Genomic DNA, 24,571 nt, shown 5'->3' on the forward strand with positions numbered 1-24,571 from the left:
TCTAGAACTGGGCCTGAAAGTCACGTCTGAAATTCTAACTTTGAAATGAAAAACTAAAATAAGAAAATTAAATTTGTTTTGGAAGCCAAACCTTCGGAATATTTCATGTTCGGTTTTAGCTAACGGCTCAGCAGTAGTACTACTAAAGTTGAACTCCACTATGAGCAGCAGAACTCAGAGTAAGAGTTTTTATGTCGCTGATTTCAGGGTCAATAGAAAGAGGCACTGATCTACCCGATTAAGAGATTTTCACCCTTTTGACTCGAATTAGCCTGAAAATGGTGACAGGCTGAAAGCGAAACTTTAAGATAAACGAAATTGCGCCAATTCAACGCCATAAAGACAAAAATTTATTGCTCGCTCAATTACTTAAATTACATTCATATTAGATCTAAAAAATTTATTCCTTTTGAACTTTATTTAATTCTTTTGTACTCTTGTTGATCACTGGCCGTTCCCATAAGCCTTCAAGATGGCGGCTCTGTTCAGTCCTCTCGCATCCACCCTTTCTTTTCTTTCTTCAGCCATCCGACGGAAGTTTCTCAGAGAACGAAGACGGTTGCCAAAACGACTCTGTGGTAGGGCAGTTTTGTCGCTCATCTATACAAGAAAGACCATTAAATTTACTCCTTGAGATATGTGGAGAAAAACACTTAGATAAGCCTTCTATCATTCAAAATTTCAACAATTCTAGTTCCCTCCGACGATTTTTCAACCAAAAGGAAGATAATTTTGAGGTGTGTATTTCGTTTCTACTAAGACACCAGTATACCAATTTTTTTTAAAATTCTGTAGAACATTCGAGTGTTTTGATTGGCTTATCAACTATGGTATATGAGCCACTGCACCATAGGAAAACTAGAGGCAAATATTTTCATCTTTTGCTATTATTCACAAATAAAGTCAGTTAGCAATATATATCGATATTTTGTGCTAATTTTAAATGAATCAGGGAAGCGAACTTGCCAGCAGGTTCGTTGGTCGATACATATATCATTTCGTATCTGACTGACGATCGTGAAATAACTGATTAGCTGGTGCTCTACAAGTTTAAGGTAAATTTAAAGTAAATAATTTTGTGGAACATGTTTTTCCAATTCCTGTCACTTTGTTAGATCAGAGTTTGTTTTTTCAGTTTCACAAACCTCTCTTTTTCCGCAGCTGTAATCAAAAGGGCATCTCCATCCATTGCTCTGCGCTGACACAAGGCAGGAAATATTTAAGACGAAAACAAAAAAGAAAACAAAAACAGTTGACGATTTCATCCTTAGCTCGGAAATGTATACCCGAAATTTGTATCTTGTGTGAAAGAGTTAACTGCTAATCCTATGAACACAAAACTCGTACGCTGATCTTTTTATATATATGTCCAAATCAATTAAGATAATAACAAAAATTTGTTAACAAATTAACCGCAAAATGTCATCCGCTTCTCGAGGAAAATTTTCAAGTAACGTTTGCATAATTTTCTATAGCTTTTCCAAGTTAAATAGCGTGCCTCTCGATTTTGTCTTGAAAATACCATCTTGTGCAACCACCTTCTAATTAGCACCTGTCTATTTCCTGACCTATTCTAATTAAAAGCAACTTTGAATTATTTAGACGCTTCACCTCGTGCTGAGTCAACCTCACTGAAAACGGTCCGAAAACAAAGAACGAAACCTTCTCGCATTCGTTATCGTCAATTACTAAGTACATATCATTTGCTAATAAACGCTAACTTCTTTTTACCTCAAAGAACTCCCAGGGGGATAGCGATTCCATTTCACGCACGAATTTTAGAAAACTTCACGCATCACGTGCACTTTTAGTAAACAGTATTTCACAGGTAACGAATTTAAAAGGGAAACCCTTCAAATTTCACCTTGCCTTGCCTTTCTGTAAAATTCACGCGTCACGTGTTAACTTTGAGCTTGATCACGCTTCATGCTTAAACCCTTTGCCGCCCTCCCCCAGTTCGGGCGGCTTTTGAATACCTTATTTTTTCCGTTTCAAGGGAAGCGCCTTTTCTTCATTATTCAATTTTAAAGGTAGCGCAGTTCAAATCATACGGTGGAAATATTATCAACGAGAACTCAGCAAAACCGATTAAATTAAGGAAAACCACCCCAGCACATTTGTAAATGTGCCAATTATTCGCTAAGTAACTGTAATTATTGGCATAATTTCTGATATAGGATACGCAATTATCATTAATTGGGATCCTAATTATAAGAAATAAAACGTGAATTTGTTTAACAGAGCACTGCTATACGGTTTTAGTGAAATAAACACCATATTTTTCGTTGGGTTGACAAGAAATAAACCACCCACCACATTATACGTTGAAAAGTCATGCAGGCAGTCAATAAATAGGGAAAGTTTATTGTCAAACTTGATAGGAGCTAGCAAATTTATGTTGTTTGAAAACATTTTACCTTATTTCCTTTAAGTTAGTCATTTGGAATCCGTGAAAACTTTCTCCAACCTTTATAGTTCGTAGTTACCTTTTAGAATTTTTTCTATTCTGCCAAACTAAAGTTCCATGGTTTTCCTAATTGAAGGAAAGCCCCACGCAAGACGAAATTTCGAAATACAGCCGAGCTTACAGAAATGAAAGATAAGATTCGTGATTAATTATAAAATATGCCACGGAAGTACATCACAACTTTTATGCACGCTAATTTGCTAAATGGGAAGTGACAAGCCAAGTATTTTTTTTTACCTCCGATTAAAAAGGTTAGGGGTACCCAAGGGTAAATTATTTCGATGAAAAAAAAGCGGCTGTCATGAAAGATACAGAATTGGATCAAAATTGTTATTGATGGCACTGAATGGTTCAAAGTTAATTTGAATTAAAGGGCACTAGGTGCCGTCTTTTTTGTAGTTTTTTTTCTTGGGTGTGAGCCAATTTCTGTCGACCGAGTTACTTCAATGGGCCAGCTGTACTGAACTTTATTATGTTGTAATTAGTTCTAATAGAGCGTGGAAGCTACGAATCGAATTCCAGAATTTCGTTGATATGAAGAGAGAGAGAGTATTACATCTAACACCAAGGAGGTTGATAAAACGAAAAGGCCTTTCTCTAAAAAGATAGCTTTTACTAGTAGTACAAGGAAGTAAACGCCATTGTTATGGCAAAAATAGGAGAAAGAACGTACTCTTATCCACACGTTAAAAAAAACTTTCTCTCATTTGTACGTTATAAATACTGAAAGTTGAGAAATACAAAATACAGTCCATTAATTTTTCTATGGCGTAACAGTTGACTAAACATCTGTTCTTTTAACCATAATGGGAAAACTCAAACACATTTACCATTACCTCATTCAAACTCAAATATAAACACACCTTCATTCAACAGGATTTCTCTAAGATACACCTGTTAACACTCGCAGAGACGGCGATATATTTTCGTGTTCAGGGCAAGTCGATCCCTGGATAATTTCACCAATACTCATCAAATAGAAGAATAATAAGAAAATTTACATGCAAATCTTCGATTCACGGTCTATACAACAACCTTCTGCGCATGTGCATGAAAACGAGTTACATACAAAAACACAAGTCAGTAAGTCACAGTGTTTTAAAAGCGTATAACTTTTTTGGGAAAGCTTAAAACAATATGATAAACTAATTGGAAACCCGTACTTGAATAAGTGTTGTGTTCGAAAAGTCTGGAGTTTTCCATTTCCCCATCTTTTTATTCCTTTAACAGATTACTTTGAACGTTTCAATTTTGTTTCGTTTATTTTGCAAGACAGCTGTAACTTGTTATGTTTTCCATTGAACGTTTGCGCAGGAAATTGGTGCGCGGGCGACCAGAAACGTTTGACCGTTGTGTTGGCATATCTAAGCTTGCACTCCAAAACTACCTACAACCAAGTAGATTATCACGAAACTCTCACTCTTCACAGAAACTATCATGCACTATTCATTTTCGTATCGTCGTCCTTTTTCAACCACGTAACTCTTGACACGATGATCATAGAACAGCGCAATTTTGACTCGCTGTACATCCATTTACTCAAACCGTTATTTTTATTAACGTTGCATTCTGCTTGGCGGACGCCAAGTGGCCAGATAGGTGCCTTTTACTTTTTCAAGGATAGGCTCTTTGCAAGTATGATCCATCTGTACCAATAATTCAGACCCGTAAGCACGGCGTCCTGAGTTCTTTCATATCTATGTCGCTCGCAATTACATCGTTCTAGTTCTATTTTCCTTCTCCATTGTACAACAATTGAAATCCCTTCTGATTTTCTAAAGGAAAAACCGGAGCTCTTTTCTTGGTCTTGTCAGCAATCTCGATTACAAGTTCTAGAACAAATGTAGTAGTAATTAGAACACTCATTTCAAAAGAATCGTCTCAAAATGTGCTTAATGAAAAGTATCCAACCGAGTGCGTTTTTGAATAAAGGGGGTAAGTTTCTAAAGAAAATGTGGTGCTGCGTCGGTGGGAGAGTATAACAGGGTAATTTAGTATTATCAACTGAGTTGATAACGTAAATTGTCCGCCTTAAAGAGTTTCAAAGATGACGTGCTGACGTTTCGAGCGTTAGCCCTTCGTCGGAGCGAATGATGACGTTATGCCGTTAAGTTATGACGTTAGCTCTAACAAGGGGCTACCGCTCGAAACGTCAGCTTTGAAACTCTATACGGTGGCAAATTTACGTTATCAACTCAGATGATAATACTAAATTACCCTGAGTACTTTTCGATTGAGTGTGGTGAAGCCAAAACCAAGGTAATCACAACACAACAAGCAATCATAGGAAGAAAGATGAGCCAACGAGAGCTCAAAGTACAAACAAGCAAACTGCCTGAAGCGCGGGAAAACGTGGGTGAACAAGTCGCGATTAATTTTAGTTTTGAATGTGATTGGCTGAGAAAAAGGCGCGAGTTTTCTGGACCAATCACGAAACGACTAAGTAGAACAAAAACAAAGTAATCCCGGATTACTGACGACAATAAATTTCAAAACTGGTCTAATAATTATAACTATGGATGACTTCTTAATATGTAATCGCTTTCGCTAAGTGAGGTTATGTATCCTGTTTAAAACCTTTTTTATCCGTCTTAGTTAAGTTTAATAGTGTAAAGACTTCCTTAGGGCCATATCGGTAAATTGCGAGGGCTTTCGGCCGCAAGTGAGAACGACCAACAACTCATTTACTTACTTAACGTCTCGTCAACTACTCCGGGTAAGAGATCCATCAGAACCTGACAGTTGGTATGAAGTGCAGGGTTAATATTCACTTCTAACAACCACACCTGAAGGCAGAAAGAAAAACAACTTATGCCTCTACAAAATTAAAAAAAAAACATAACATAAGGAATCGGATACCGCGCTTCGATGCTCTACCACTGAGCCACAGAGACTCGATGGTGAGCAAGGCCCATTAAAAAGTTCATATATGACACGCGTCCTGCATACTGCTAGGATCAGCTGTGTCGATAGCGTCGTGTTTTGTATAAAGAATAGGAAAGAAGATAAGTCTAATAAATGGTAAATCCGAACGATTGAGGTTCGATTCCTCATGGGGACTCATAATTTTTTCTTTGTCCCTCGCTCGTGACAAGACGAAAAACCATCTTTCTCCATGATGTTTTTTTTTTTCAGCTTTGAAGTGCACCGCGCAGACCTCGTAGTTATTTCGATTAGAATAGTCCATCCAAATAGCACAATACACAGAAAAGCAATGATCATTATTCAACCTTCACACCCTATCATCACTATCTATATTCTCCATACTTTTCTTCATACAGTTCCAATTGCACTGACAAGGAGAATTTCGATAAAATCAATATCTTTTTCACTTTGCGATCATTTCCGTAATCCTCACGAGCCTAATGTTTGATTAAGCAGCGATACCTCAATGAGAAATTTGATTCTAGTCACCCTCAACGTCAAAAGGTTAAAGCCTTGCTACCTCTAAGTTTTGATTGGTTACAGGCCATGGTACCTGAACATGATACCTGAACGTAACATGGGCCTCCGCTTGACACGTTTTGGGAGTTTTAAACAGAATAATTACCATGCTCGTGCTTGTTGCACATGTTAAAGTTAAAAACGTTTAAGCTACGTGCCTTCTTCGTTATTTATCATTTTATATCCAACGCACACTTTATGGATAATTGTACGCGTTTGACTCACTTTAAAATTGTCGTCGATGAGGAAATCGAAGCCTAGCAAATCAAATGTTCCCGCTCTCCTGTGAAGCTTCTGACGAACACTGTGAAAACACGTTGTCATGATCTGATGCATGCGTTTCTAAAGAGAGAAAAATAAAGGTGCAATAAGGAAAAGGAGATTGACACAATATTGATCATTTCATAACTTAAACAAAGAAGTAAGTACAGCTTTATAAAACGCACACTTGCAGGATTAGAACAACTGAACGTAACGCATTTGCATACAGCCAAAATCTGCCCCATTTAAAAGACAATACCATTCACAGTATCAGTCAAAACCACTCACCGTAAATGTGGTGTAAACCCAGTTTTCAGGGAGTTCCTTCTCCTTGGCATACTTCTCGTCGATGTAAGACTGCAAACGTTCGAAACTCCAGACAGTGTCTTCTTTCATAGATGAATATAAAGGATGTTTCTTCTGGACATACTGTATGAAAAACACAAATAAGGCAACATCAAGTTGAGCGAGATAACTTTATACCCCAATGAAGTCATCAGTGCTTTACTCAAATGCTTCTTTAAACTCTACACAACTCTGACCTGATTGGTAAGATGAGCATGCAGTCCAGCGGCATCCGGACTGTAGGGTGTATACGGGACACAAGAAAGTCGCACATATCCCGGATGATAGAAAACTATGAAAGGAGTGGTACTAGCAATCAGCATGTACGTACGAATGTCAAATTTACAGCCATTTAACAGGAGAGGATTCATCACATATCTGCAACAGAGAAAGAGATTTTGTTAACTCATTATGCATCACAATCAGGTGAAAACTGCTGCAAATCGTCTGTCACTGTCAAGCCTGTTAAACTCGCTGGTGATACTTGAGAAAAAAGCCTTCTGGGCTTAATATTAATACCAATACCTCACTTTCCCGCGATTGGTGAAGGTTAATCATTTTCCCGCGCTCGGAAAAAGTCACAAGTTTTAACGCGTCGGAAACGTTTATCCTTTTTTCCGTGCGTGACAAAAGATAATCGTTTGTCGGCGCTTGCCAAAAGTTACTCATTTTCTAGTGCTTAGAAAAGTTTATTCGTCTTCCAACGCTTAGAAAAAGTTACTCATTTTCCCGCCCGTGGCAAGGGTTATTCGTTTTCCCGTCCTTAGCAAAAGTAATTCATTTTCACGCCATTTTACTCGCGTTCCTACGCCTGACAGACGTTGACCCTTTTTTCCGCGTTTGGTAAAAGTTACTCGCTTTCCCGCGCTTTGCAAAGGTTATTCGTTTTCCCGCGCTTGGCACACGTTGACACCTTACCCGCGTCTGGCAAAGGGTCCTCATTTTCCCGCCCTTACTCGTTTTGCTGCGCTTAGAAAAAGTGATTCATTTTCTATTCCTTGGCAAAGGATACTTGTTTTACGGTGCTCGGATATAGTTACTCATTTAAAGCTCCCGGTAAAAGTCACTCATTAAACCGAGCTTTTCTCGTGCTTTAAATGGTGACTGAAAAGAAATCCGTAATTTTACGCAAAGTCGACAAATAAGAGTACCTCTGTATAACGCGTCCTTGTGGGGGCCTCACTAAACTTCGTCTGGTACTTGCATTATCACCTCCGTTCATGTTAAGCTTTTCGATCAGCTGCTCTTTGCTATTAACAAGATAAATTCCTTTTCCTTGATTCATACCCGTCGGTTTGCAGATCCAAATTTCACCTTCTGAAAGAGCAAAAAGAACTACTAGTTACGCCGCATTAAGTTTTTTCTTTAGATCAGTTTTCAATTGAGTTTCGAAGGAAATGCAGGTTGGTGTTTCTATGGGTCACCATGCTCTGTGATTGGTCTAGAAAATGCTCCTAAACATCTCAACCAATCAAATGCAAAACTATAGCCAATCGAGACTTGGTCACAAACGTTTTCCTGCGCTTTAGGCCGGTAAATGAATTTACTGAGAGCTCTTATGATTCGAAAATATGTCGACCCCGTTCTGATTGGCCAACGTGGCTACTTCAGTTTCAGTTTTACGACACTCAAAAGAGTTCTAAATGAAAGAAAGCTTTTGATCAGAAGTATAATACAAATGAAAATCGTGCTACAGTTTCAATTGAGTTAAAACATATCAGGTTACTTATACACAATAAAAATATAAAAAGAAAGAAAGAAAAAAATAATTACCGATTGGTTTAACTGACCTTTGTAAACTTCGTTCACAAACTTGGCTTTTTCTGTTGTGTTCATCAGTTTGTGAGTTTCCGGGACAAACTCACTCAGAGGAAATTTTAGCCTGCACATAAATAAAGAGACTTCTGCTTAGCAAGTTATTATGGTCACAACTTTTGTAACCTTTTCATGTTGCTTGCTGTGCAAGGCCATTTAGCGTCTTAAAAACAATCCCCCATGCCCTACTAATGGCTATAAACTCTATTATTCCCTGACTGTCACACATTTCTTCACTCTCTTTAGCTTGCATGTGCAGGGAATGAAGTGTAATTTAACACTTTATAGTCCAATATCAGAATGCATTTTCTTATAATGTTCTCCGTACATTTCCCAAGGTTCTGACAGGAGAATTCGTATATCAATCAAGGGCCCACTTCAGTTGATGACAATTTCCTCTACTCTTTTTTTTTTGTTTTATTCAGTAGTGATACTTTTAGAAGAAGTAACTCGCAAACTAGTCATTTGCAGGTGTGATTAAGTTATAATCACTAACTTGTTCTTGGCCATTTTCTCTTGCACGCGTTGATATTCCTCCAAGCTGCACAGGAGACCCAGCTTTGTTGTTAACAAGTTGATGTTGGAAATGTGATTAGCCAACTGTTCACCTGAATTACAAAAACGAAAAGAAAAACATGAAGCCAACATCTATGATAGGAAAATCTGGCTTTGGGAGGATTCTAAATCTAACCATTTCATGGTGTTGAAATGAATTTAAAAAATAATCCTACACTCTTTTCCTTGAGTCCACCAGTTCAAGCTGGTAAAGCACATCCTGATTTCTGTAGAACGAACCGACTAAGAGAATTGCTAATCCTCTGAATGGGATGCTTAATTTAGTCGCAGTTACCCCCAGCATTTTGTCAAGTCAACCAAACAGTTTACCCATTCTTAGTTACACTCCTGCTTGGAGAGATTATTGGCATTTCTTTGCCCACGGAAAGTTTAAGACGATTTGGGTAGAGGTTTTCCGGGGGTCTGGCACTACTTCATTATCAGCGCTAGACCCGTTCCACACCTCTCGCCGACCTGCGTTGCTCAAGGTTTCATACTTTCTCAGGCCTGATACTTTCTTGCGGGCGAAGAAACACTCGTGCTAAGACGCAAATGGTGAGGGCCTACTTACAGGCCACACATCCAGCATGTCAACTGTTGGGCCTTCATGGTTAGCAGAAACATTTCACTTCTTTCCTAATACAACTATTTTACACAATCTAACTTTGACGTGAATACAGAGAAAACAGCAACAAATCATGGAACAGATAATACACTGACCATCTCTGAAATTTTCATAGCTAATCTGACTCTTGCACTCCACCCATTTGAGTTTGAACGATTCATCCAACTTGTCCTCAATTCTAGACCATCCAAGTGAAACCAAAGTTGATTCGATCCTAAATACAAAGAAATTGCTCAAAATTCTTTCCACACTAATGCTTTGTTTATTGACTCTACACAACCTTATCCCGGCTCTTCCAGAAACGCATTTAAAAGCCCAACCAGCTTTTCTGGATTTGCATGCAAACTGTTGGTAAGTTAAGGAAAGTTTTTATAACTCTACAACATTCATCTGCGGTAATTCCAGGTGTTTTCCACACATAACTAATTGATCAATTATCAATGAAAGCCAAGGGCCAATAATCAACTGATAATCAATGAGCCACCATTTGATAACTCATTGAGAATAAGAAATTAACCAGAACAGTCAGAGAATTCTCTGAGCAGCAATATCTCCTGAATGACCACCTTTTTTGCATACCCAGAAGACATCTTTGTTTCAACGTGTCTGATTTACTAAATAAGTCTATTCTTACATCCAATTTCCATTTCCTCCTCCAATGAAGAACCTTGGCTGTTTACCATTCACATAACTACTGACTGATCTTGCACCACTCCTACGAGAGGAGTCCCTGTTGTTGTTCTTTTCATTTCCATTCCCTCTTCCATTGCCCGAGGAACCACTCCCGGAGTCTGCATCAATATGATCAAAACAAATAATTCACAGGGTTACACTCAACAGTTTACCAGGCTTCCCTTGTTTGCTGGTTCCCATTCCCACTCCTGGGTTGTGAGGGGCAGTGTGATAGTGAAGTGTCTTGCCCAAGAATGTACCATAATGATGAGCTCTCATGGAATCAAGACTTTTTAAACTGCCGTAAAACGCACCTAATTCCATTATTTCCCCATCTTTTCCAATTCTGCAGAAATTCTTCTTCATTAACTTGAGTCTATTTCAACTGGCTAAAGTTAGCTATCTTTTAACTGATTTTACAATTCGAACAATATCTTCCATGTGCAAACTAATGCTGATATACAGTCAATCAACATCAAACAAAACAAACACAAAAAAAGTCCATTCCACCAACCTTTCCCATTTTTTGTAGCCTTGGAAGGAGACACAGACCTTCTGGATTTGCTTCGACTGTGATTACTGTCTGAATTGTTAGGACACTGGTTTATACAAAATGAATCACAATTCATGCCAGTATGAATAAAGTCAAAACACTCCAAAGATGAAGAATTTTCCTTGCAGTACTCTAAATTTCCACTGTCATTCTGATCATGCTCTTGAGAAACATCAAAATGATTAACACTGCCACAGTCTTGGTCAGTGTTTGACTGCATTGTTGATTCCATTTTAGTTTTGCTTGCAGAGTGATCCTTTGGAATTGTATTTTTGTAGTGATCACTTGAGGAGGAATATTCTGTTTGTTGACGACTTGAATGTAACTCAATTTCTTCCATATCAGAAATTGCGTCATTACATTCACTCTCAATATCCATGCTTATCTTTGTCAGCAACCAAGTAACACATTCATCGAGGTTGTTAAAGTTTCTCTGCAGCAGTTGGGCTGTTGTAGTTGTAGAAAAATGATCAGAGGAAACTGTATCATAACATTTGTTTGATTCTGGAGAAGTGATGTGAGAGGAAACAGCTTGTTGATTAGAATTCTTTTTGACAGGGAAACTGTGATCCTCTTTTTGGGAGCAACTAACATTCAACAGGCTGCAAGGGCGCATCTGTTTATCATCATTTATTTGACTGCCAATCTCCTCCTCTGCAAGTTCTTCTGCATTTTGATCTTCTGTTTCATTTCCTTGATCTTCAGCAAAGATGGACCTCTTTCCTGGCTCAAACTGCGATCGCTTCCATGAGTGTTCTGGGCAGTGGCTCTGACAAATTCCCATTAGCCAAGTATCGATGGATTTGAAATGATACTGCATGCTGTGATAGCTCTTGGCATTGAATTTGTAGGAGTCATGGTACTGAACCCTGCACATAATAAACATCAAGATGAGATCATTCAAAACAAAAATCAAACAATCCAGAAATTAATAAATAAAAAACTTATGTTCTAAACCATGAATCTTGACTCTTTGCACCCTTTAGCCAGTGACACTCCTAGCAGTTTTGCTTGCCAATCACAGAACAATTTCATTTCTGGCAAAAATTACAGATGTCTGACGTGCCAGATATCAGCAATTTTACACACAAAAGGCCAAGTGTGTCATCACCTTAACAACAGAATCTTTATTCTCCATACTCCTTTCTATACATTTCGTTTGGTACTGACAAGGAGAATTTGCTTATTCATCAAAGCTTCTTGGGTTGGCAATCATTTCCTGTATTCTCATGATTATAATGAATGATTCAGCAGTATCACTGTAAGGAGAAATTAGATGCTAGTCACTGTTAAAGGTTTAAGATACCAGAAGTTGAATGAGCAGGCCTTTAGATATGGGCAAGTATTCCTGAAAAGGGCTTTTAAGAGTACACTGATGTTTCAAAAACCTCAGCTGAAGTCAAGATCAGTCAGAAAATATGTCAACTTACTTCCCCTTCTGCCATCTGGCACCAATGGTCTTCTCTCCATCTCCTGCCCAAACTTCAACATGGACCATGTTGTGACGCTGTTTCTTTGCTAAAAGTTACAAGATCACGATTTGCCTCTGTCAGTTGAAGGCAAACTAACTAGTGATAACTCCTACTGGTATGCTGTATTTTTAAAATCTTAACCAACTCAGTGACATCTAGTTCATTAGCTTCTTCATGCTTGTTGGACAACATTGACATCACCAGGCTTGATGAACCTTAAAAGTTTAGCAATCTATGGAACAGGCTGAGGAACTATTAAATTTTAAGCTAGGAAGACAAGCTAAAATTGATCTATCCATACAAAGCAATTATTTTTACGCCTTATACTTGGGAGTCTATCAGCCTTGAGAAACATCACAAGCTTTGCAATTTTTAAGAGTTGCCAGAACACAAGTAGGGAAGAACTATTAGTATATATGTTGTGGTTCAATTTTATCCTTGGTTCAAATTTTACTTTCCTTTGTTTCAAACTCATCATCATACATTACAATACCCAAAAACAAAAGAAAAGAAAATTTGAACCAAGGATGAAATTTAACCACAACATATACATATAAATGTTGACAAGTAATGTTTAAAACTAAGTGATACCTAAAGAGTAAAATCACAAAATAATAAATTAAAGAATATGTCTACATAAGAAACATGATTGTGACCTCTAGTTCAAAATCAGACTGATTACTGTCAGTGCTAACAATATACAAGAAAGATAGAGAGTATGATCTGATTGGCTGAAAACAAGTGCATTTTTCATATAGCACAAGTGCAAAATTGTAACATGAGTGCAAATGACAAATAGCACACGTGCTGCCAAAATTTTGTCCATCATAACTATCTATTTGGTGTAAGCAGATAGATGTTTAAAAGTACCTACATTTTGGATTATGATAAATTCCTGACACAAACACAAGATCTCCTGGCTTCAAGTTTTCAGTTTTCTCCACATTGAGAGGAAGTGTATCGTACTGCAAAAATGAGAAGAAAAATTCTTAACTATGACAAATGCTGTGGCATATTGTAAAATACTATCATTAGACTTTGACTATTAGTGGTATGTCTCACCTCTATGTTAGAATAATTATGACCGTGTGTATAAAGGTTGATCAACTATATTGCATTAAAACAGTTAATGGTTTCTGCTTGTTATAATGTGAATGTCTGTCTACTATACCATTCGTTTCACTGTTATTCCCCTAAAAACCCTTGCTAACAACTGCAACTCTTTACCATGTAGGCTTGATTCCATGGCCCAACTTCAAAACCAAAATCTTCTTTGAGATCCCTCAGTACCCTTCTGATCAAACCACAGCAATCAAGAAAGAATGGTGCATTGAACTCTGCTGCTGTGGAGACACAAAATTCTGATTCAGTTCTATTAATATACTGTACATGATTTAAAGTTGAAAACAGCCAAACGGTATCATTTTAGGAACAAAAATTCAGTGTATATTGCCAAATATTACTCCTCTGAAACAAGTCAATTTATTAAAAACTTTTCACCAATCTCAGTAACAGCTCATGTCATCCCCTTCCAATAAGTCCCCCCCCCCACCCCCGAGTCAAGTTGCCCCCAGGTTGAGGTTGAGAGAGTGCACTGTCTAGTAGAGTTACACTGCCCCCAAACTCACTTCACATTGTTGAAACTGATAGAAAAAAACTTGCATCTCCTCTGGTTCCCCCACTTCTGTAAAATCGCTCGGAATTCCTGAAGATTTGACAGGCAAAAGTATTGCTCTACCAGTTAGGAAATTTATTTTACCCATTATGCACAAAATAAAGGAGAACATTTCACACCCCTTATGCCATTTACTTTGTATTACAGTCCCATCACTCACATTCTTACAGGCAACCCTCTCAACCCTGGATATATAAATTATTTTTTCTTGATGTTGTAATTAAACAACATGCACACTTCTTAAAAGCAATACTGCTATTACATATTTTCAGAGTTCAAAGTTAGCAAATTTGAATCTTACATCCTGGCTCCTGGTATTTCTTGGCATAAGGCACACCAAAGTACAGCTTACACTGCTCAACAAATTTCATTCGGAGGTTATTCATTCTCACAGGATCAACTCTCCACTTTACAGTCTCCTCGTCAACTTGTTTGGATAAACGTATAGCATTCTGCAATGTTCAGCATCACAATAGAATTATCAATATTTCTACAGCAGAGCTGATAACATAACAATTTTATTTTAAAATTCCAAGGCAACATTTGAACTTGACACCTCCAGAACTTACGTGAAATTATCTGGTGAAGTTGCAACAAACATGTTTTTTCAAGACCACCTCTATGAAGATGTGTATACATAATTTGTAGAGCAAGGTAAATTATAATTGTAAAGGTTTAATTCATTTTACCAACAATGCTGAATCGAAAACAGACGAGGCATTCCACACAAAAGCATTTGATAAAAGCACTATCTGAATTTAATCTCCCCGGCTTCCTAAACGAAAAATTTCAATTTTGTGACAAGTGTTGCTCCTTCAAATCATCTACAGGTTGTATGACAGCTAATAAAATCACATAATTCAAAACTGTCTCATTGTCAAGCGCATTCGGTAATTATACACAATTTAATTACATTTCATCTTCAAATCTACTGTCTTTTGTAAACATCAGGAAAAGAAATCATTCCTAATGCTATAAATTTATTTAAAACAACGTTCCCACGTATCTCAGTTTGTTTTATTTATTGTTAAATAAGTAACATGCTATTAGCCACAACTTCAATTTGTCACATCGAGTTTAGTTAAAAGTAACATCAAGAGCAATCATTTCAAAGCACAAAACAGTTACGAAAAACACAAAACAGAAAGACAAATTATACTACAGTTTACAAGTGAAGAACAATGTTTACCTGTCTCTTCTTTCTGAATTTCTTAAAAGCTTCTTGTAAACTTTCGCTACGTTTCGCCTTCTCTTCAGCAGCTTCCCAGAACACACTCCCTGTCGTAGTTTTTCGCTTGCTTTCTTCCATTTTGTTTTCTTGAAGTTCACTAAAAGGAGATCGCGTCATTATTAAACGATACTAGGAAAGAGAACTTTAAAGATATTGACTTCTCAACCAAATTGTCCTAAGTCACAACAAATGAGCTCTAATTATGATCGATCATATAAACCGTTTTGTATTCGGCGTGCTTGTAACCAAGGGTGACAACAGCCTGTCTCCTCCCCTCTCAGTGGCAGGTAGGTACGTGATCTCGGGCAAGTGAACGGCGTGCGACGAAAACACAGTTAAAAACGACAAAAAAAGAAAATTTTTCTTCTTGTGTCACTCTAGAAGGATTTCCTTCTATTCGTAATACAGTTTCCGGTTGTTTCAAAAACTGAATTTACTTAATGGCTATTAATTTTAAAGAAATAGTAATTAGTACATGTCTTGCATCAATCTCAGAGCGGACCGAAAACTTTATCCCTGTAGATTAAAATTCATATATTGCACAGAAAACAAAAGGAATTTCGGTTACACAGCACGTGTTTACATCTTTGGGAAGCCTACCTTAAGACCCCGACAACAACGATATTGTTCGTTCCGCGTGTCTGAGCAAGACATACGCTGAATATTCAGATAAGATCTGATCACTTATCGATTTCCAACAGTCCACAAACGGCACAGAGCTTTCATTCGGTCAACGATCGATCAAAATATTGCAGTGAAATGGAGAAGTAAAATCGCTAGAGCTTGATGAAAACACTTTTATAGTCAGGAACTGATTGAGTATTTTGTGAAAAATGTCTCTACATGTCATTAAAGATAGCGCCATTTCAGCTGAAAAGAATCTGCGATTGGATGGTTGGCGGTTTTTCGCAAGAAAATAACATGATTGGTTACCAGCCACGCAAAACCGGGGCATTTAAATTTCGAATCTTCGATCGTTTAAATCAAATCTTCACAAAGTTCCACCCTGTAGGTAACTAGAGGATTATTTATCAAATTTTTTTTATGAAGTATCACCAAGATGGGTACCTTAGAAAGCAAACAATGGTCTGAAATACCTCCGGAAACACCGAAACCTGTGGATAAGCGGATCTCAAGACTTCTAGTCGCGGATCCTCGATCACCACTAGGAGAACAGAGAACACCGATTCAACTCGAAACTTACGAAGAATCGCCACAAAACAGAGAACTGTGCATTGATCCGCGATCACCGAGTTTTGTAATTACTCGCACTCCAATTACTGTACCTGTTGCGAGGGAGAACATTCAAAAATCGAAGGAAAGCGATGAAATTCATGGTGAAAATACAAGATTGCGCGATCAAGAGGTACATGTAACTGATCAAGATGAAGTGTTCGGAAACGCGAGCGTCGAAGCCGAGGAGCCACCATCGCCCGATATCACTCAGATCAACAAGATCCTAAGTGAAATATCCATGACGCCTGTGTCACCCGAAGCTCCGATTTCGAAGAAAGATACAGCTCGCTTGCTAAAAAAAACCGCCAGCCCATCTGATTTCAAGAGGAAGAGGAGACTTTCTGGTCGTCGACAATCAGTCCCACAAAAGCTCTTCTCCGACAAGGTGGCTCCAGCTCCCAGATCTCCTCTGGCTCAGAGAAACTCCGTGGAAATAACTGAAGCAGTGAGAAAGGGGAACAGGCTTTCATTCCGAGCACAGAAAAAGAAAAGACTTAGCTTACAAGAAGGACTCTATATTGGAAAGGAAAATACCCACGCTCCTCTGGTGATCATGTAAATTATCTTAAACTTTGAACTTTTAATTTTAAAGATTTGAAATACTTTGAAATAATTTTAAGAAACAGTATTTAAAAAGTTTATAAAAGACATGTTTGTTAAGACATTTACTTAAATGAGACTAAATTATCTTAAAATTGAGTTGTATAATCTATCACTAACAGTAAGAGATGGACAACCTCATGATCCATCATGATCATCAACACTAAGGAAGGTCTAGCACTTTATACTACTTTGTAAAAAAGATAGCCTTCCCTCTGTAAAGAGAACATTGGGGACTAGAGTTGTTGATAATACCAGTAAGTAATTCAAATTGATTACTGACAGTACATGGAAAATATTGTATGTGTTTAATGATTAAAAAAAACTGTTAAATTTTCAAGAGTGCCCACATTGAAAATGAGCTTTACAAGAACTCAGCTGTGGGCAACATTTCCCATAAACATTTTGTTGCATTTGCAATGTACAGGTTAAATTAGAATAAAATTCTTGGTACCACATGTAACTTGGAGATCATGTAAATATAAGTAGCTATGTTGAGGAATTAAAGCTCATCTTTGTTTATTGCTTCAAGTTTTCTCCACAGTGTTCAATTATGATAATTGCAAAAGACAGCATTTTCAAATTTCCTTGAACTTTACCTGATCAAAAAATGTATTCCCTGGCTGAACGAAAACAAAGAAACAACAAATTACTATTATTCAACCTCCCATTAGATGTCCTTAAAATATTGAAAGTAATACTTTTTACCTTAAAAATTTTTGTAAGAAAGTAACATCAAGAAAAAAAACCTGGTTAGTGAAATTCAAAGAATTCACTTCAACCCTTAATACTTTGACTGTCTCAAATGTCAAATTCATTTCACCATCACTTGAAAGTAGACTTTTCTTCACAAACAGTTTCTAGACCACAACAGAAAAACTCATCAAACTACAATCAGCACCAGTTTGCTTTTGGATCAAACAATAAAAATAATTATTGTGTTGTGATGAAAAAACAACAGTCGTGGATCCAAGTATACCACGTTACACTTCTAACTAGTTGTAAACTGACTAGTATCAACAGTGAAATACTGACTGCTACAGTCAAACTGCCTTATTATCTTGGGACAATATGGAACTTACATTGAGTTAATTACCAATTCAAGCAAAGTTATTAACAAGATATACAATATGTAGCATAAAAATTGAGCTTGTTTCAATTTTGGAGAATTTTGAAGAGGCCCTGAGTAACAGAAATAAGTGCACCTCAAAATGAGTACTACGAACTGAAATCCAACAAAAATGTATCACTTTCAGTTAATGAAAATCTCTACACAAGAATCTAATGCCATTTTAATAGACCAGTCATTATTTAACACTTCAACTAGGCTTTTAGGGGAGGGGGGGGGAAATTCACATAGTTTTCAGAGGGAAAAGAGGGTGATTTAACCCTTTACATCCTAACATCAGTATGCATATTCTCAATAAGTTCTCTGTACATATCCTAAGAGGCTGACGAGGAAAATTTGATTAACAATCATGACCTTCTTTAACTGGTGATCATTTTTTATTCTTATAACCTTAATATTTGATTCAGGGGTGAAACTGTAAGGGGAAATGAAATGCTGGTCACTCTTAGGGGGTTAATAGGAATAGAGAACACCCAGGAGAGTCCAGTTGCTAATATAAAATCCTGAAAGTAAAAATTCTGTGGTTACGTACAAATTTTACAGATAAATAGTTTTTGTTTAATGCTTAGTAGTTATTGGATAAGGTTGAGCATGATATCATGAATTATCAAGACCAAGGTCAGAGTTATCTGCCAAAGTCGAAGGCAGAGGCAGCTGATAATGTAGACACAAGGTGACTAGATAGTTCACAATATCATGTGAAAACTGAATTCAATAATTATTCAGTTTTATTATACATTTTTCAAACAATCTGCCAATGCAGGCACTTCTCTTTGAGTTTGTAAAAGTTGGAAAACACTACATAGACAAGAGGCTTGGAAACAAGGTAAACTTTGAACTCAACATGATAACTGCATCCTCAACTGAACTGATTAATTGCTTGAAACTAGCCTTGAAATGAAAACCAAAAAAAACATGTAGTTTCTTTAATCTCTTAAATAAAATTTTATGTCCCGAAAAAAATTCAATTTCCTTAACTGAAGTTTTTCACCAAGCTGAGTTGAAATGAAATGGTTTACCTGAAAGTACACTTTAACATACCACTCTAACTCTCTCTGAAAAGCTAGTGGTAAGTGCTCTTACTGAAATTTGTCACAAGCTGGTGGTAACTGCTCCTACTGAAGTATGCGACAAGCTGGTGGTAACTGCTCTTACTGAAGTATGCCTTGCTTTCATCTACTCCTTAACCTGTTGCATCCTTGCATCACATAATGTCCACATTACTCCATAAAAGTAAATTGGTCCAACTGACCGGCAATTTAGCTTCTTGAATCAGCAAAATCAAATCTGAACTCATTATCAGATGTTTGAAACTTCCAGACATTGTTTGAAGGAATCTCTTCTTTGTCTGTGGCTTTCTGTAATTAAAAATGATAATAATAATAATAATAATAATTACAATAATTACTAAATAAATCAACCACACAAACTTAAATGAAAAAATAAAAAATAAAGATCTCAGTCTGGATCAGCTCACAAGGGAAAGTTGACTCTTTAAATCCCAGATGAAATGTGTAATTCTCCTTACTGACAACCATACAATTTTTATATGTTAGTTCAGAGAGTTTAGTATTTGATCAACTAATTATCCCCAAATTGATATTTTTCTTTATTCTCATCACCTATGTGGTCGATACTTTGTTAATATTGTAAGGAGAAATTCTGTCTTGGTCACTCGTGGGACTTAAAAGGGTTAATTTTAAAATACATAGTTTATTGACTTGAAGTGCTTGCAGTTAAATTAGAATTCATGTAATTAATTCACATTCTGGTCTCTACCCTAATTTAAGTCCAAACATCAGTATGCATATTCTCCATAATGTTCTCTATACATTATCTAGGGTGCTGACAAGGAGAATTTGTTTGAAAATCAAGAGCTTCTTTAGTGAGTGGTCGTTTCCTGTTTATTCATTCAACTTAGATGTTTGATTTTGTGGTAAGATTTTTAAAAGAAATTAGAAGCTAATCACTCTTAGGCATTAAGGGTTAACAGCCACTGACCTCCTTATCTGAATCTTTGCATTTCGTCTGACAAACTTTGACAAAAATGCTTTTTTGTTCTTCCCTGTTGACAGTAGTCAGTCTTGGATTCACAGATGGTTCTAAATATTTGAAGAAAAAAAAAGAAGCCTACTGTAATTATAAGCTTTCTCATCTGTGTTTCTTAGTGTCAACTGATTTTCAATTTTTCAGGAAAATGAATATCAAATTACATTTTTTCTCCTGTGTTATAAAACATATTCTAAATTAGGGAAACAGATTTTATTTCCTGATTCCTAATTCCAGAACAACTGAATGACAACTGAATTTTCAAGTGTGGAAATGATTCAACTAGTCGTAAATAAATACTCTTTAACTTTGCAAGGTCACCTTGTTTTTCCCTTCTTCTGTCTTCTTCCATCTTCTTTCTGTAGTCTCCAAACAGTGAAAACATCAGTTGTCGTTTTCTTGGCTGAGAACAATACATTTTTCAATCAAAATTTTTTTACATTAAACCAAAGGCAAACCAGAAGGGTGAAGAAGATAATTTGACTATTTATTCAATATTTATACTGTTAGCACAATTGTTATAAAATATAGTTATCAAAAACCCCTAATAGCATTTACAAAACAACTCTGCATAAAAAGAAGTGCAAAGTTCCCCTGCAATATAAATGGTTCTAACTTACCATGGGTGTTTTGGAAGACTTTAAAGATCGTAAATGACGGTGAACAACTTCGGCTGTAACATAAAGCGAGCATATAATCAAAAAAGCAATTCCACTGAAGGTAATGAGACAGTTAGAATAAGTTGTAAAAAAGAAAGGGAGGTATTGAGGTCATGAATAATTCAAAATCAACTTAAGGTATATAATTATACAGGCTACAAACCAAATGTGCCATGGGAAAACAACTTTCTTCTGCCATCTTGGAAATTTTAAGGTGAGCCTTAACAAAATTAAATTTTTCTTTCTTATTTTATATGGATATTAGAGGGGGCTGGTAAAGATCAGGCAACTGGGGATCAGTGTTGATTGTCATAGCCTGCAGTATGTGGTATTCATTGAATCTGGGTGATGATTCAGTGGACAAATAAGAATTGCTGTTTGGCCTACACCCTAACATCAGTATGCATTTTCTCCATACTGTTCTCTATACATTTCCAAAGGTGCTGACAAGGAGAATTTGTTCAAAATCAAGAGCTTCTTTAGTTGGTGATCATTCTTTTATTCTTATGACCTCAATGAAACATCGAGGGGTGATTTTCTAAAGAAGAAATTAGATGCTAGTCACTCTCAGGGGTTAAAGGGTTAGACATAGACCTCTACTCTTCCCAAAAAGCCCTCAATGTGGATGCCATGGAAACTCATAAGCCCCCTGAGGGATACCCTGGTAAACTGATTTTTTAGCTTCTTGGTGTCAACTTTTGCAATATATTTTTATCATGATATTATTAACACAAACAAAAACTATCAATTTTGTTTCTTTTTTTTTTTCATTTTAATCCCACTATCTACACAAGCAACCAAGTTATAATTGGTACGGGTATATCATGTTCGTTCCTGTATTATTGGTTATCTAGCAGGCACTAGAGCTTCAAATCAATCACAGAGCGTGGAAAAGCAAAATATCATTTTTGACTTTCAAAATCAATTGCTCTGTTATTAGTAGCGAAAAAAAATTACCGTGTTTCTTGTCAGTCTTCTGAAAAGCAAGGCCCATCTCAAGCTGTTCAATACACCAGTTCAGCTCTCGATGAAACTTGTCCTCTGCTGACTTCAAAGTAACATTAAAAATCCATCAATTAAACTAATTTCAAAATTTTTGTCAGTTTTTATTGTATTTACCTCGAAGTTTTCTTGGGTTTCGCCTCCATCGCGTTTCTCACTTCCTTCGACAGACTCCTAAAATATGCATTAAAAAAGATTAAATTGAGAACATTCTCCGTACATTTCCAAACGAACGTAACAGCAGATACCTTAAGACTTTGCTCCTGCTTTTTACGTTTGGCAGCCTCCTTCTTTTTCTTATTTTTACGCTGTTTTGCAGTGAGTTCTTTGGATGCTTCTCCATCCGCCATATTGGATCTTCTTTTCTTCCTCAACCAATCAAATCGAATAACCAAGAGAAGTTTCAACCAATGAAAAGATGAAGATGTAGCCAATCAAATTACTCAGAACTGCAAGGATGGCGCGCGTTGGCGGAAGCTCAACGGTTTGTTTATAAACAATTAACCCCGGTGGCTTCCGTTATGGATGTAGAAATGCCTGCTCGCTATTTTTTCAGCGAAGTGGTTGATTGTTACCATGATTTCGACGGGGAATGCGAAGACTGTGGTCTGATAGTCCCAGAGTGGTCGTTGTTACAATGTCAATATGGTTTCTGCGGAAAATTTTTCTGTCAAAATTGTGGATTTCGTTGTCGCAGATGTGGCGATTACGAATCCCGCGCAGTTTCCCTTTGTTCATCTCACGCTAGACTCGTTTATCCTTCTTGTGACGGGTGTAAGAACCAATTCTGCGATGTCTGTACGGACATATCCGTTACCCAGGTAAGTCAAAAGAACGTTTTATGATTAAATATAGTGACGTGGCGGATTACGGTATAATAAATTTGTACAATGTTCTTCGTTTCTCGTGTACATCGCCGAGTCTTGTAACCAACAACAACACCGGCTTTTTAGTTGTTCGAACACTGAAGTAGAGATCTTTCGCATTACCGCCGGTAACGTTAAATTTTGATTTCGTTTAAAGGGTTAGCTGTTCCCGAGAATCACACTTTTTAGCTTAATTCATTCATAATTAAACAATCTTTCGATCGATCTTTCAACCTGCCTCGTCTCCGAAATTTCAACTTTGTACTCGTATTGTGCTGAAATTCTTGCAACTGTTTACTGTTGCAGGTCTAAAATTTTAGCCGCGCTAAGAAAGCCGTAGCTAATACAGTTTTAAAGTATCACTTAGAATCCATTTTACAGAACATTCAAACCGAGAAACGAAATTTTATAGTAACTAGTGGTAATTTTTTGATAGAGTGGAAAGGCGAAAGAGGCTAGAAGTGTTTCCTCTGGCCAGAAAATTGTATTTCATTTCAAAACCATATTCCTTGTGTTTCAGTGTAATTCCTGTCTGAAGCATTTCTGCTCCAAGTGTCAAATCCAAGGGAACGAGAACATAACCAAGAGTGGAAAATGCGACCAATGCGACATAAAAATACTTCGCCCCTTACAAGAAATTTGTCGCAGCCAAATACGTCATGTCATCAGAGGAGCTATCACAACTGGCAGATCTCCTGTTCACTCGCTGCAGTCAAAGGACATTGACCAGAATGTTCAACAGCTTCCTCTCCCAGGACATGTGAAGAACTTTGTATGCTACAAATAATTGGATTGACCCTTAATACCCATTGCTATTTTTATTTTTGCTATTTTCCAAGTGAAAATAATGGGGACGATTGGAAGTATTGTTACCTACCAGATCTAGCCCCAAATTCGTGTAATTTATTTACAAGGAAATCTGTAGGAGTTAGAGGGGAGAATTAATAATTGGATCTTGAGAGTTAAAGGGTTAAGGCACTGTTCTTAATGTGTGACAGGAAGGATCAGTATCCCAAAGGATCTGCATGAATTTATTGTTAGTAAACAAATAATTTTGGGGAAAAAAAGAATGTTAATGGTGTAATTAAATCTTATCTTAAGAAGACCAGTTAGTCAAATGTTTCACAGGTACTTTAATTGAAAATATAAAATTAGTGAAAGGTTGTTTTTTAGTGTAGAGGAAACTTGAAATTTGTAAGAGGGAATTTGGAAATCTTACTGAAGAGGAAGCATATAGAATTTTAAAGTATTATTAGATTTTGCAAAGAATGGTGAATTTTACCTTACACAAGTGCTGCTATAGCTTCCTTTTTCCAGGAAAAGTAATAAAATAATATGCTAACTTTGAAGTGTAAGGTAACAAAGATTACTGTAAATGTTTTAACAAATGGTGGAATTGTTAGATTTCTTTCATCACTACTGGTTATATGTAGATGTCACAAAATAGAAGGAATTGTGTTAAGTTTGATGCAAGCACAAAATAAAGAAACTCAAAGGTTTGTTTTCCTCAAACAAGATGAAAAATGTAAAGTTTTCTGAGGCTTTACTTGCAATTCTGTTTCTATAGCAGAGGGAAAAATAAAGATTTTGTACATTTGAACAGTGAAATAGTGGAGAAAAGAATGTTTGCCTTTACCCTTTCACTCCTTAGATTGATCAGCGTCTAATTTCTCCCCACATCATCACCCCTGAATCAAACAGGTTACACGAATAAAGGAAAAGATCACCAACTAAAGACACTCTTGTGTCAGCACATTAGGAAATGTATGAAGAACTGTATGGAGATTATGCACAAGTTGATATTGGGGTGTAGAGGGTTAAAAATCTCTGATAAAAAATCAAGGGCATGGTAAGCTGTCAAATATTGACTCTGTGTAACTGAGGAGTCATTCTGGTCCTTGTACTTTTTTCATTT

At 36.8% G+C, this 24,571-nt stretch overlaps 4 protein-coding genes and 1 long non-coding RNA gene across 6 annotated transcripts; 2 read left to right on the plus strand and 3 right to left on the minus strand.

Annotated features, from left to right (window-relative positions):
• Window positions 1-327: 327 nt before the first annotated feature.
• On the minus strand, window positions 328-1,480 carry LOC113679152 (uncharacterized). The gene is made up of 2 exons (XR_003446966.2): window positions 1,146-1,480; window positions 328-600 (listed from the first exon to the last, which is right to left on the minus strand). It is a non-coding gene; the product is annotated as an uncharacterized LOC113679152 (long non-coding RNA).
• A 1,579-nt stretch (window positions 1,481-3,059) lies between these two features.
• LOC113679124 (uncharacterized) lies at window positions 3,060-16,004 on the minus strand. Of its 2 annotated transcripts, XM_089214205.1 has the most exons (17): window positions 15,716-16,004; window positions 15,074-15,212; window positions 14,186-14,336; window positions 13,437-13,552; window positions 13,084-13,174; window positions 12,168-12,255; window positions 10,699-11,606; window positions 10,147-10,303; window positions 9,608-9,726; window positions 8,829-8,940; window positions 8,308-8,399; window positions 7,669-7,834; window positions 6,715-6,895; window positions 6,461-6,601; window positions 6,137-6,253; window positions 5,160-5,253; window positions 3,060-4,299 (listed from the first exon to the last, which is right to left on the minus strand). In XM_089214205.1, exons 2-17 carry the CDS (start codon window positions 15,191-15,193, stop codon window positions 4,196-4,198), a joined length of 2,757 nt encoding a protein of 918 aa, XP_089070331.1. In that variant the 5' UTR covers window positions 15,194-15,212; window positions 15,716-16,004; the 3' UTR covers window positions 3,060-4,195. The 2 variants fall into 2 exon arrangements, with proteins under 2 accessions (XP_089070331.1, XP_089070330.1); XM_089214204.1 differs by lacking the exon at window positions 15,716-16,004 and having other exon boundaries at window positions 15,074-15,403.
• On the plus strand, window positions 15,968-17,482 carry LOC113679125 (uncharacterized). Its single transcript, XM_027196077.2, has one exon. The coding sequence runs from the start codon at window positions 16,176-16,178 to the stop codon at window positions 16,908-16,910; it is 735 nt and encodes a 244-aa protein (XP_027051878.2). The 5' UTR covers window positions 15,968-16,175; the 3' UTR covers window positions 16,911-17,482.
• On the minus strand, window positions 16,910-22,291 carry LOC113679110 (UPF0488 protein C8orf33 homolog). The gene is made up of 7 exons (XM_027196057.2): window positions 22,039-22,291; window positions 21,908-21,964; window positions 21,746-21,836; window positions 20,750-20,802; window positions 20,451-20,532; window positions 20,082-20,182; window positions 16,910-19,438 (listed from the first exon to the last, which is right to left on the minus strand). Exons 1-7 carry the CDS (start codon window positions 22,138-22,140, stop codon window positions 19,340-19,342), a joined length of 585 nt encoding a protein of 194 aa, XP_027051858.2. The 5' UTR covers window positions 22,141-22,291; the 3' UTR covers window positions 16,910-19,339.
• A 20-nt stretch (window positions 22,292-22,311) lies between these two features.
• Window positions 22,312-24,264, plus strand: LOC113679132 (uncharacterized). Its single transcript, XM_027196084.2, has 2 exons — window positions 22,312-22,611; window positions 23,177-24,264. The coding sequence occupies exons 1-2, from the start codon at window positions 22,312-22,314 to the stop codon at window positions 23,441-23,443; spliced, it is 567 nt and encodes a 188-aa protein (XP_027051885.2). The 3' UTR covers window positions 23,444-24,264.
• Window positions 24,265-24,571: the final 307 nt, after the last annotated feature.

Source organism: Pocillopora damicornis, chromosome 8 (genome assembly GCF_964200805.1).
Source record: "Pocillopora damicornis chromosome 8, jaPocDami1.2, whole genome shotgun sequence".
Lineage (NCBI taxonomy): Eukaryota > Metazoa > Cnidaria > Anthozoa > Scleractinia > Pocilloporidae > Pocillopora > Pocillopora damicornis.